The following is a 13,408-nucleotide window of genomic DNA, read 5'->3' on the forward strand; positions in this document are numbered from 1 at the left end:
GCAGCACCCACATTTCCTCAGCACTGGCTCTGGACCCCCCCCAAGACTGTCCTCTCTAACACCACAGCTGGCCACACATTTCCCACACAGGGTATGAAAACGATTGCTCCTCCTCCCACACAAAGCCAGTTCAACATCCACCAGCTCACCCAGGTAAATGGTGAGTTCTCTGGAATTCAGAACACTTGTTCGGTATCTTTCAAACAAATCTGCTCCAGACCGGGCTGAAGTTACAGATCTGACTCAAAGCAAACAGAACAGAAGTGTGGAATTCTCTGGCTTCTGAGTGTGACAATTCCTTCTGGACACAGTGATCTCCTCTGGGCATGACAATCCCCCTTCTGGCCTTAAACCTGGCTCAGTTCCAGCCTGACCCGGCGTTTGGTAGCACGGTGCAGAACAGCTCCTGCCCCTGCTCGATTGAGTGCAGCCCGCTGCATCAGTGCAGCCCTGCAGTGCCCCAGCGCAGGCTCCTGCAGGGAGCAGCCGGGCTGCAGCTGCTCAGCCTCGGCCTGCAGCGAGCCGGGAGGAGCCCAGCAGGGACAACCGCCCGGGGTGTGCCCGTGTCCCCGCGGGGGTGTGCCCGTGTCCCAGCACTGGTCACCGCCCGGGTGTGCCCGTGTCCCCGCACTGTCACCGCCCGGGGTGTGCCCGTGTCCCCGCACTGCCGCCGCCCGGGGTGTGCCCGTGTCCCCGCGGGGGTGTGCCCGTGTCCCCGCACTGCCGCCGCCCGGGGTGTGCCCGTGTCCCCGCACTGCCGCCGCCCGGGGTGTGCCCGTGTCCCCGCACTGCCGCCGGCCGGGCTGCCCGCGGCTCCCGGAGCCTCACCCTGCACTGGGCACGGCCGCAGGGAAAGCTGCTCCCCGGCTTCGGCCCGTGCCCCACACAGGGGAGCCCAGCCCCTCGCTGTCCGTGTCCCCTGCCAGCCCCTGGCTGTCCCGTGTCCCCTGCCAGCCCCTGGCTGTCCCGTGTCCCCTGCCAGCCCCTGGCTGTCCCCTGTCCCCTGCCAGCCCCTCGCTGTCCGTGTCCCCTGCCAGCCCCTGGCTGTCCCGTGTCCCCTGCCAGGCCCTGGCTGTCCCGTGTCCCCTGCCAGCCCCTCGCTGTCCGTGTCCCCTGCCAGCCCCTGGCTGTCCCGTGTCCCCTGCCAGCCCCTGGCTGTCCCGTGTCCCGCTCCCAGCTCAGCTCGGAAAAGCAGCAGCAGCAATATGCAGCGTAATGAAGCAGGCAGCGGCGATGGCCCCCAGAGGACTCGTTTACTCCACAAATCTCCCTTCCACTCACTTTTTGCTAAGAATTTTAACACCAAACTTAATTGTGAAGTCGCGTATTGATTGGAAAATGCAAATGGCAATTTAAATGTAATCTAAGCTCCCAGCATGATCCCAGCTCCCAAGGAGGAGGAGCCGCCCGCCCTGGGCCCTGCTGGAGTGCAGGGCGAGCAGAGCCGGGCCAGGGCAGGGACCCCCGGGCTGCCAGGGACCCCCGGGCTACCAGTGTGCTCCAGGGGACCACCGGGCTGCCACGGGACCCCCTGGCAGCCAGGGACCCCCGGGCTGCCAGCGTGCTCCTCAAAGCCTTCCACACAGATCTGCTGGATGTGCAATTAGGAGCTCAGTCCTGGTTACAAACAGCTGAGGAAGCTTTGATTCCTGGCCTAATTAACCCACTTCTTGGGGACAATGTCCAGGCATGAAGGAACTGCTGCAGCCTGGCAGAGCATGCCGACAGGAGGCTGTGGCACACAGACCCTGAGTCGTGGCACAGAGCAGCCCTGCCAGAGGCACCGGCTGCCTGGAGGGTGCCTGGGGGACCCCAGCAGCCACAGTCTCCCTGTCCCCTTGGGGAGCCCTATCTTTTCCAGAAGTGCGTAAGGGAGACGGCTCAGGTCACCCAGAGGTGCTGTGCCGGAGAAGGCAGTGGCAAGTGACAACCAAGCACCCTGCAGCAGCGACACACATCCCTCCTCAGGCAAGGCTCCCAGTGTTTGTGCAGCATCCAGCCCAGCCTCCTGCTTCCTGGCTCCATGCAAACCCCAGGTCTCTCCTGAGGAGGAGGCTCCAGCACTTCCCAACGCTTGTTCTGCTCACAGAGAGCAGGAAGGGAAGGGGCTCACAGTGCCTGCTGCCCCACAGCACGCTGCCTTCAGCCCTGGCTGCCAAGGGAAGCACGGAGCAGCCTGGCTCTGCCCTGCACAGGAACCCAGCTGCTCCTGAGCTGACCTGCCCGCAGCCCCAGCACCCAACCTGCCAGCCCAGCAGTGCCCATGCCAAGGGAAGCCAACAGCCCACGCTGGCCACAAGGCCGGGCAGCAGATCCTGCCCCTTTGCACCCACAGCCCCAAACCCTCCAGCTCTCTGCTCTTACAGCTAGGCAGGAGCAGGGAGCATCTAAGAGGGAAACTGACTGCAGGCCCCACTCTCCAGTGCCTCAGAGAGAGCAAGCAGGGAGACCTCCACCATTCCAGAAGGGCAGATCCATACCAGAGACCAGAGCCACCACCCCGTCCCAAATCTCTGTGACACGGAGCTGCACCTCCTGGCAGTCTTTGCTCCTGTCCCCATTGGTGGCACAGGGCCACAGCAGGAATGTGCCAAGCTGCAGTGCCAACCTCACTATGGACCCCCTGACAGCCCCTTCCCACAAGCCACGTGTGGGTATCTGCTGTGCCCACCTGTCAAACACCACTTGCCCCAGGTATGCTGCTGTAAAAACACTGCCAGCATCTCTGATCTCTGTGAAATCACCTCCTGCAGCTCTGGCAGTCCTGAACCCAGCATGCACCTGCATCTCCCACGGGAACTCTCTGCTCTCCTTGTGAGCTGCTGCTGCCATGAGCTGGTCCCTCTGCCTAGTCCTGCACCAGGCAGCAGCTTGCCACCTCCTCCTCCCTGCAAAGCCCAGAAAGGATGCACAGGTTGTGCCTGCAGACCTGCACCTCTGTTGGCCCCAGCTCTCCCCATTTCACACAGGAACAGCATGGAGTGACTTAATCCCACTAAACCAACACAGCCTGCAGCAGGCCAGGCCCTGTCAGCAGCACAGAGGCACAGGAGCAGGTAAAGCAATCACCCTGCCCTGCTGGGTATGGAGACCCTGGGAAAAGGAACACAAAGGTCCAGGCACAAGAGGCTGCCAGGTCCCTCTCAGGAGCAGCCCTCCAGCAGGAAGCAGCAGGATCTGGGAAACCAAGTCAGGTCTCACTGAGGGCTCCAGCTGCTCTACTCAGCCTCCTCTACCTCACTACAGAACAACCACCCACTGCTTCCCCTGTTGATCCCAAACCAAAGCATATGGGCACTGCCACTGCAAAACAAAAATCCAGGGCAATAAACAACCCCTGCACACCAATAACCCCTGCACACCAACAACCCACTGTACATCAACAACAACCCACCACAAACAAGCCCTGCCCACCAGCAGGCCCTGTGGCACGGAGAGCAGGGGATGGCCCCGTGTGCAGCTGGGCTGCCTCCTCCTGCTGGGGCTGTGCCAGACGTGGGCACCTCAGGAGAGAGCCCCATGTGTGAGATCCCACTGTCCCCAGCCTGGCACTGCTGCTGTCACTGCTCCTGGCCCCAGAGCTGACCCTCCCAGAGCCTTCCTACCCCCAGCCTGCTCTCAGCACAGCCCCTGCCCGGAGCACCAACAGCCCTGCACACACCTGCCTCAGCACTGCTCCAAGGGTGGGCAAGGGCAGGGGCTTTGGCAGCTCCAGCACTGAGCAGGGTCTCCCTTCTGACCCACACTGCACTCCCCAGCTAGCCTGGACTCACTGAGTCCTTCCCCATGGAATCCCAGCACGGAATCATACCAGGCAGCCAGAACCTGGCAGGATGGAGCCTCTACTCTCCTGCCTCACATCCCAGCACTCCTGCAATGCAGAGACACAACTGGCCCTGTGCAACTCAGCCCTGGCAGTGCTGGGGGGCACATGGGGCACAGAGGGGCCAGCAGAGGGGAAATGCATGCACAACACGAGCACAAAGTGCAAGGCAGGAGCACAACCAGGCACTGCCAGATCAGTCTTTCCCGAAATGCAAGGAAATTCTGATGGAAACACCATCCAGGCAATCCGCACCACCTGGCTCGCTGGCACATCAGCCACCACTGCTTGCCAGTGATGGACACTGGGGCAGGCATCCCTGTGGGGCGGATCCAGGCAGCTCAAGCACCCTGGAAGCCAAGAGGCAGGAGCAGAAGGCACTGCTGCTGGAGAGAGCAGTGCCTCCCTCATTCTGCCAGCGACTCACAGTGTAGGCACTGCGCTCACAGCTCTTTGTAGCACCCTGTGAGGATGGGAACCCCCCTCCTGCCCTGGCAGCAGCAGCAGCAGCAGCAGGAGTGGAAGGGAACAGGAGCAGAGAAGGAGCAGAGTGGCTGCAGCGGGGCATGGATGCCATCTGCTGGAACTGCTCTGCAGCCACAGCCCCACGCAGCCCCCATGCAGCCCAGCACAGGCTGCACAGCAGCACCCAGCAGGGCTCGCTGCTGCTCCTGGGGGGTGTGCAGCCCCCCAGTACAGGGACACCAGCCAGCCCCCAGGCAGCCCCCTGGCACAGGAACACCAGCTAGCCTCCTGAGAACAGGGGCTCCAGCCAGCTCTCAGGCAGCCCCTGGCAGCCCCTCAGCCAGCCCCCTGGACACAGGGGCTCCAGGCAGCCCCCAGCCAGTCCCTGGGGCACAGGGGCTCCAGGCAGCCCCCAGCCAGTCCCTGGGGCACAGGGGCTCCAGGCAGCCCCAGGCAGCCCCCAGCCAGTCCCTGGGGCACAGGGGCTCCAGGCAGCCCCCAGCCAGTCCCTGGGGCACAGGGGCTCCAGGCAGCCCCAGGCAGCCCCCAGCCAGTCCCTGGGGCACAGGGGCTCCAGGCAGCCCCAGGCAGCCTCCAGCCAGTCCCTGGGGCACAGGGGCTCCAGGCAGCCCCAGGCAGCCCCCAGCAGCCCCAGCCCAGGCTGCCCGGAGCCTGCGGTGTCAGGGCGAGGGGAGCACCGAACCTGCTTCATGGGAATGGCCCGCCCGCTGCCAATACTGTCCGCTTTACACTCCGGCACCTTCTTGTCGCGCTCCGGGTCCGCGCCCTTCCGAGACTGGAAGAGAAGAGACACAGGGCGTTAGAGCCGGGCACGGGCCCCGGAGGACGCGGCCCCTGTCCCCGGCAGGCTCCAGACCCGGCTCTCCCCGGCCAGCTCCGCCGGCGCCCAGGCCCTCACCCGGCGCCCTAGGGACGCTCGGACACTCGGCCCAAACCCAGCCGGCTCTCCTCTCTCTCTCCTCTCCCCCCACTGCAAGCAGAGCTGTCCACCTCCTGGCAGAGCGGGGCTATGAGGGCAACCCCTCCCGGGGGGCACACAGGACATGGCGACAGACAGAAATGGCGTGGGATGCAGGTGGAGCATGGATGGAAGCAGGAGAGGCTCAGGCAGTGAAGGAACTCACACCTCTACTAATCCAACAGATTTATTCTGGTAACACACTTGCACCATACAAAGTAGCACAGGTCACCGGGCAGAGATACCAGCCCCTTACAAAAGAGCATGGACAATAAATATCTACCACACGTCTAGAGCGGCGAGAGCAGGACCCAGCAGCGCCCGAGGGCCGCGGGGAGAGCGAACTCTGATAAATACAATATGAAATTTACAGTCTGTTGAGCAGAACTCATTCAAAGTGCTTAGGACAGAGGGAAATACCAAGTCATACATGGCATGGAGCACAACCAATACATTCAGAATCACAACAATGGCAGGAGGCAGCGGCAGCGTCTCTCTGGAGCGTCCTACACACCCCCTCGGTCCAGGAGGGCCCCGTGTGCTTTGGATCAGAAAGGGATACGAGCCCCGCGCGCCTGGGACACCGATTCACCAGACTGGGGGCCCGGAACCAAACAAAGAGATCGAAAGAGAAGAAAACTAAAGAGACACAGCTGGCTGCTCGGCTGCGAGGAGAGGAGAGGAGGAGCAGGAGTCCATGCAGGCTGCGGAGGTGCAGAGGGGAGGAGAGCGGAGCGGCAGCGCTGCAGCGGCGCCCGCGGGCAGCAGCAAAGCGTCTCTGGGCCATCCAGCTCCACGCGCTGTCCCGGTCCCGGTGCGGCCGCAGGTCTTCCCATCCCAGCGGGGTCGTCCGCCTGGCATCCCCGAGAAGGGGCAGTGCCCAGACAGCTTCCAGCAGGCCCAGAAATGTCCCAGCTTAAAGTGCAGGCGCAGGCCGTCTCAGCGCTTCCTAGACTTTACATTGGGGGGATTTAAAAGGCTCCTGCGTGTCTCCGAGGGGGGGACCCATGCTGGCTGGAGGGCGGGCGAGCCTCTAATCTTAGATCAATCCCAGTGCCCATCCCTTATCCGGCCCTGGAGAGGCAATGAAAAGTGAGAGAATTTGTACAGAGGTGCCGTGTGTAACCACCCGGATCTTCTAATTTGGAAGGAGTTGGAAAGGCCTTTTTGTTGATGAAAAGTTGGAAACAGTGGCACATATCTGCAAATATCGAAAGAATAAAGAGTTTGGCAAGTTATACTCAGAACACGGACACGAGTCTGTCAGTGATGGGTGCCGGCGGACAGCACGGACAGGCCACGGAGGGGCCGGCGGCAGCAGCAGGGGGCTGGGGCTGGGCCGGGAGGGGTGGGCGCAGTTTGTGTCCACCTGCAGCTCTGGGGCACACAGACCCCCGGGGGGGAACGTGACCCAGGGGGAGTGGGAGGGGAGCAGGAGAGAGGAGGAGGAGGAGGGTAGAAGAGAGGAGTAGAAGAGGAGGAGAATGGGGAGGAAAGGAGGAGGAAAGGAGGAGAAGAGCAAAGGAGTCAGGCATAGCTCGGGGCTGGGGCTGCAGTGGCTCCCAGAGCTGGGCCGAGCACTGCACCTGGGACAGGCCTGTGCCCACCTGGGGACCCCTCAAGGACGAAGGCTGCTGGCTACACCTGCGCTGCCTGCCTGGGAAAAGCTAGCGGCAGAAAACAGCCTGCCCTTCCTGCCCCGCCCGCCCTTCCTGGTCCTGTCCCGCTGTGGTGGGTGTCGGGAGCTGCTGCTGCTGCCACGACCAGATGGGTGAAGACGCCAAGGTGAGCCATGGATGTGCAGCAGCACAGAGCAAGCAGTGAGGTGAGCCCCTGGCGCGGCGCAGAGCAAGCGTGAGCCATGGTGAGCAGTGGCACCTGCACGCACGATGACGCCACAGCCAACAAGCCAAGCCCCGCAGCGACCCCCTCCTGCTCCCCAAGCGTGAGCCCACCCCCTGAGCGAGCACAGGGCTCCAGAGAGCCGGCGGCGAGTCCGGGCGCGGGGCACGTGGCATCACAGCATCATGGCATCACATCACGGCATCACAGCATCACATCATCATGGCATCATGGCATCACAGCATCATGGCATCACAGCATCACGGCATCACATCATCATGGCATCATGGCATCACATCATGGCATCGGCGCGGCGAGCAGATGGCACAGCAGAGTGTGACACAGAGAACGGCGGGCACAGCGACAGCACTGCCAGAGCTGCTGCAGCGGGAGCACAGAGCATGGGCACAGGGGACAGCCACAGGGCACTGGGACAGGTACAGAGCTTTGGGACAGGTATAGAGCATTCCAGAGGAACTGGACAGCTCCAGGGCACTGGGACAGCTCCAGTACAGTGGGACAGCTGTAGGGCATTGCAGAGGGCAGAGCACATGGAGGGGAAGGCAGTGAGGGAACAACCATGCATTAGGAGTGGGGACCTGCTGCAGGGTGGTGTGTGCTGGCAGCAGGAGCACAGCACACGGACAGGGTGAGCGTGGGCCTGGGGTGCACAGAGAGCTGGGGTGCAGGAGATGCAGCGGGGAATGCACAGAGAATTCGAGAGGCCAGCGCAGAAGCTGCCACGGTGTCAGAAGCCAAGGGAGATGGGCACATTCCCAGCACCAGGAGTGGGGAATCTGGGATGCCAATGGTGGAGTGAGAGGAATGGGGCACAGGACACTGGATTTGTGTGGTCTGGCTTGGAGCAGTAGCGGCTGGTCACAGGGGTGACACGGTGCAACACGTACAAGGGCTTTGTGGTGCCAGCTGCACAGACAGCAGACACAGTGTGCTGAGCAATGGTGGCTGGAAAGCACATTGAGATGGGCACAGGAGCACGGCCGGAGCCTGCACACATACACAGAACACAGGCCACACCTATGCTGGACACGGGACCGGGACAGGTGTGTGCTCACAGCGAGGGGACACTCATGGCTGTGCTCAGAGCAGGGTGAGTGTGAGGGCAGGGCCGGGCACACTGTGCATGGTGTGAGAGCGTGCACAGAGGCAGGCTGCAAGGCAACCAGCACAGCTGAGGGCTGCAAATGCTCCCTGCTCCACCTGGGGCCCACAGCTCCGCTGCCTCCCCTCTGCCCTCCCTCCCTGCACACCCACTGCAGCTCCCCCGCGCCGCCCTAGGCACGCAGCACTCATAACAGGAGCACTGGGGCCCGTGCCAGGTGCTGAGCCCTGCACAGCACCACTGGGCACAGCAGCATGGCACCAAACGGGAGCCCCAGGAGCAGGGGCCCCAGGAGCAGGGGCTCTGTGCCACGCTGGGGGTGTGCAGCCCCAGGAGGAGATGGCAGAGTCACTGGTGCTGGGCACGCTCCCTGCCCCGAGCAGGAGCTCCCACACCCTGCACACCCGCAGTGCAGCCTGCACAGCCGTGTGTGAGCCATGTCCTGCTCCCAGGGGCCCCCCATGCACGCACACTCTGCCTGAAGCAGCCTGCAGCAGCACGGTCCCTGCAGGTCCCTCCCTGTCACAGGCCACCCCCGCCAGCACAGCAGGGTCACCCTGCCCAGGGGCTCAGGCTGGCCGCCCTGCCCCGGCCCCCCCTGCTGCCAGCAGGCTGCTCCCCCAGCTGCTCACCGTGAAGATGTTGGAGCGCCGCTTGGACTGCTTGCGGATGGGCGTGGGCGTGTTGGAGGCAGCGATGGTCTCGATGCGCAGCTCGCGCTGGCTGATGCTGGGGGTGGAGGGCACCGAGGAGGAGTAGTCACTGAAGGCTCCTCCACCGTTGGTGGCCTGCAGGAGGACAGGGATGGTCAGGGAGGGCAGAGACAGGCTGCCTGGGCAGGACTGCAGGAGCACACCTGCCCCAGGGCAGCCAGCGCCGCGCGGGACCGGGACTGGGAGACACCCAAAAAATCATGGAACCCTTCTGGCTGGGAGGGACGTTACAGAACACTCAGCTCCAACCCCCTGCCACGGGCAGGGACAACTTCCACTAGCCCAGATTGCTCCAAGCCCCATTCAACCTGGCCTCAGATGCTTCCAGGGATGGGGAGCTCACAACCTCTCTGGGCAAGCCAGAGACACATCCAGTGCCAGGCACTGCTTCTGCTCAACAGAGGGGCTTGGGAAGCCTTTCCTCTCTTTCTGCTCTTGTTTTTTCACCAGTAAAATGTTCAGGTTCTGAAATCAAAGAGAAGGGCAGCAAATGGCCAGAGAAAGTGAGCTGAAGGCCTTCCAGAGGAGTGAACAAGGCCTGAGGCAGCAGGGTCCCAGGCAGCTGTGCCAGCAGAGGGGCACAGCCAGGGCACCTCCCCTGCCCCCACAACACAGGACTGGGGTCATTCTCCTCGGGCAGTCACTCCCTTCCTCTCCACTGAGCCCAGCAGACGTGAGGCAGCCCCAGCCTGCCCAGCTCCCAGCCCCACTCATCAATCCCTGTCTCACAAGGACAGACAGTGGGGATGCGTGTCCCCAGGACTCCAGCCTTCACCTCCCATGCCCTGACACAGAGTGCCCACCCCAAGCTCACACTGTGTGTGAAACCCATCTCTTTTGCAGGTGTGGGGGTCTCTCTGAGCAGAGCCTGAGGCTGGCACACACCTCCCAGGGCTGCAGTGGCCCGTGCCTGGGAGCACCAGGGGCTTCCCCAACACCCCACTGGACTTTATGGCAGCAGAAGATCCAAGCGTGCAGCCATGCACCAACACATCTCTGCCAGACAAGGCTGCTCACCCCCCCCTGCCCATGGCAGCAGGGTGGGCAGCCCTGGACAGGGGCTGAGGCACATCCCAGAAACACATGGAAGCATTTCAGGTCTGCAGCCAGGACATCTCACTGTGACACAGCACACGGCAGCCTGAGCTCCTGGGCAGTTCTGAACAGTGTTTCACAAACTCGTGGAGGAGCTGCCTGAGAAGGGCAGGTGAGCTCCAGCACCCAGAAGAGCCAGCTCACCTCCTCCCAGCTCCACACCTGCAGAGTGGTGGCACCAAGGCCAGTGACTTCCTCCATCCCACCTACACTCCGAGCAGGAATGCAGCCCATTGAAGGGTGATGGTGTGCTGAAGGGGCTTGGCCAGAGACCCCCATGCCCTGATTCTGAGCCAAGCAGTTCAGAGAAGTGTGAAAAGGGGCTGCACAGGCAGAGCAGTGACCCACAGCCCAGGCTGAGAGAGAGGTGCAACCTTCACCCCAGGCCATGGATCCCCTTGTATTTGACAAGAGGTATGGGAGAAGACACAAGGAGAACCTAAGAGAAAAAAACCCCACCCAAGCAGCATTTCAGCTGCTCCCCACAAAGGCAGAGCAAGGAAAGTAATTCCCTGCTGTGAGCAGGTGGGTGGCTCACACCATCCCAGCCTGTCTGGAAACAGGAACATTTCTGGAGTCCTAAAATACAGAACAAGAGGGAACCTGGTCTGTTGTGCTTTCCCACAGGTACAGAGGCTGGGAACTCTGTCCTGAGAAGGGAATGTGGCCTGGGAGCTGGTCTGAGGCTGAGGAACCCCAAGCTGGACAAGAAGGTTCTGCTGCCCAGCCCCAGGGTGACCACCAGAACACAAAGGGACAAAGTCACCTGCCAGTGACTTGTGAAGCCTCAACAGAGAGAGCTGCTGCCAGTCCTGGGGCCAGCAGCCACACAGGAGCTCTCAGGTGCTGTGAAAAGGAAGAGCTGCAGAGCCAGGGCCACCCAGGGCACACGTGCAGTCTGTGTCAAACTGATTCATCACATGGGAACCAGGCCAAGGAAAGTGAAACTCTCCAGGAAGAGAAGGAGGATGCAGCAGCACGGACAACCTGCCACAGGAACAGTGAGCTGGGCATGGCTAACCCCCCAGAGCAGCTGCTGGCCACGTCTCAGTAACCCTGGCATGATGCTGGGACTGTGGGGAGGATGCAGAGCCTGAGCTCCTGCCAGGGCAGGAACAAACCCTGTGGATGCAGCTGATGGACACTGAAGCATCAAAGCAGAAATTCTGCTACACCCTGGTTTATATTTTACTTACTCCACACAGTGCTGTGTGTCATTTCTGCCTGGCCAGAACAACTTGTGCCTGTGCTGGAGCCAAGGTTACTGTCCCTGAGTGACAAAGGACACCGACCCCTGAGCCTCCCATGTCCCACTCACCGAGCCTCAGGAAGGGCTCTGGGGGGGAGGATGGCTCACAGCAGGCTGGGGAGGCAAGCTGCCCCAGTCTGGAGGCAGAGGAGAAAATCCTTCAAAGAGAGAGTGGCTCAGGCAATCCTGAGAGCAATCCTCCCCAGTGGAGCAGGGAGAACTGCCGTGGGATCCAGGGACAGCACCAACCTCAGGGATGTGGGAGATGCCAGGATGCCAGCTCTGGGCCAGCACTGTGTGTCTGCTATTGACAGGTGCTTTGCCAGGGGACCTGTGGGCACCACTGGAATCTGAGAACACCGTGGGAACTGGAAATTAGAAACGCCCGTGGGACAAACCTTCCCACCAGTGTGTAACCCATGGAAGAGCAGCAACAGCCACGGGGTGCTGGGAAGGACAAAGGCAGCTGGAGCTCAGGGGCTGGAATTGTGTGTAACAAGGCCTGGGCCAGGGAAGGGCTCTGAGCAAACTGCAAGCACCAGGCTGCTGTCTGTGGGAAGGGAGAAGCCAGAGGAGCACAGGGACAGTGGAACGTGGGCACCATGGGCACCAAGCCCTGCTGCAGCCCCTGCACTCTGACAGAACGTGCTGCAGCAGGCCACAGAGCACTGCTACAGCTCAGCCCAGCTGCCCTTGGGGCTTCATCTCACTTGCAAACGTGGATTTTCACCTCCCTCAGCCGATCTCTCGCTGAGTTGGATGAAGCCCCCAGAGAGCCCGTGCAGACCAAGCCCATTGAGAGGAGCCACCAGACTGGGCAGCCCAGAGCAAGGGGGGATGGCAGCAGCTCCCAAGGACCTGGGGGCACCCAGCTCCCTCCACCAGCCCACCAGGTACCTGCATGGGGCACCTGGTACCTCCTGCCAGCTGCTGGGAACCAGATTCCTGGCAGAAGGACAAACTGCCATCCCACAGCAAACGCAACAGTGACTCACCCACAGCCTGGGGAACTCCCAAAGGCATCCCAGAAGCCCTGCAGAAAGACTCAGAACAGGGCTGCAAAAGTGAGGAAATCAGGTAGAACAACTCTGCAGGTGCTGCAAGCACCCACTGGCCCGAGAAACTCCCATCCCCTCCCTGCAGGCAGGGCCAGGAGCTGCCAGGAGGGAGGGGATGGCAGTCAGGCCAAGTGAGGAGTGGGATTCCCAAACCCACCCAACCTGCTCACTCAGCAACAGGTGTGGGCAAGGCACAGAGAGGAGAGCCCAGGGCAGCAGGTGGGAGCTCTCCCTGGGGCTGCTGGCTTCTGGGGAATGCAAGGTGCCTGCTCCAGTGGGGGCAGATCCACACCCCTCACCCATGGGAGGGCCAAAGGGACAGATCTGTGTCCCCAAGGGAGTGCAGGACTCCAGAGCTGGCCCTGGCTGCTGCTGCACCAGATTGATGCTGGACACAGCACCCGGGTCAGGGACCTGCCAAGCACATCCAGTGACTCATGGAAAACTCTGACCAGGGCTGACCTGCTCCTACAGCTCCCTCTCCCTCCCCATGGATGGAGCAAGGTCCTCCAGGCACTGCAGAACAAGAGAAAAACCCCAAAGGCAGAAATGAAAACAGGGCCTTTGACTGGTTCCCAAGGAGCTCACACAATGTGCAAGGGGAGCAGGACCCATCCACAGCACCACTGTCCCAGGAGAAGGGAATCCTCCAGACACAAAACCAGCTGGGCCCTCTCTCTCCCAGTAACTAAGCTGGACTGATCCAACTGACAGACAGACAAGCAGTGGCCATTCCCAAAACAGTCACTTTGGCTCAGCCAGCAGTGTCAAGCTACTGCCAGAGGAGCTGTGCCCCGAACAAGGGAAGGGCCAGGGCTGGGTCTCTTTGGGGGGACCCCTTGTTCCCATTGTAATAAAACTGCCTTCCCAGCTGGACAGTGGACAGTGCTGTCCCTGCAGGATGGGCCAGGCCAGCCCAGAGCAGCATTGCCAACTCAGCCCCAGGGGCTCCTCCTGCCCCTGAATGCCAGTCCCACTGCCCCAGGGGCTCCTCCTGCCCCAGCAGGCAGTACCTGGAGGGAAGGGGATTCTTCTGTCCCAAGTCTCACCTGTGCACACTG

General features: G+C 61.9%; 1 protein-coding gene across 2 annotated transcripts in view; it reads right to left on the reverse strand.

The window, feature by feature from the left end:
* Window positions 1-13,408, reverse strand: part of AGAP3 (ArfGAP with GTPase domain, ankyrin repeat and PH domain 3) — a 115,031-nt gene that overhangs the window by 42,593 nt on the left and 59,030 nt on the right. Inside the window, exons 8-9 of one of the 2 annotated variants that reach the window (XM_079301195.1) lie at window positions 8,865-9,020; window positions 4,992-5,084 (exon numbers count right to left, since the gene is read on the reverse strand). In XM_079301195.1, coding sequence (XP_079157321.1) covers window positions 4,992-5,084; window positions 8,865-9,020 — 249 coding nt within the window. Of the gene's footprint in view, window positions 1-4,991; window positions 5,085-5,438; window positions 6,469-8,864; window positions 9,021-13,408 lie in introns of those variants that run through there. The other variant, XM_079301196.1, reaches the window with a different exon arrangement.

This window comes from Erithacus rubecula, assembly GCF_903797595.1.
Source record: "Erithacus rubecula genome assembly, chromosome: 3".
Taxonomy (NCBI): Eukaryota; Metazoa; Chordata; class Aves; order Passeriformes; family Muscicapidae; genus Erithacus; species Erithacus rubecula.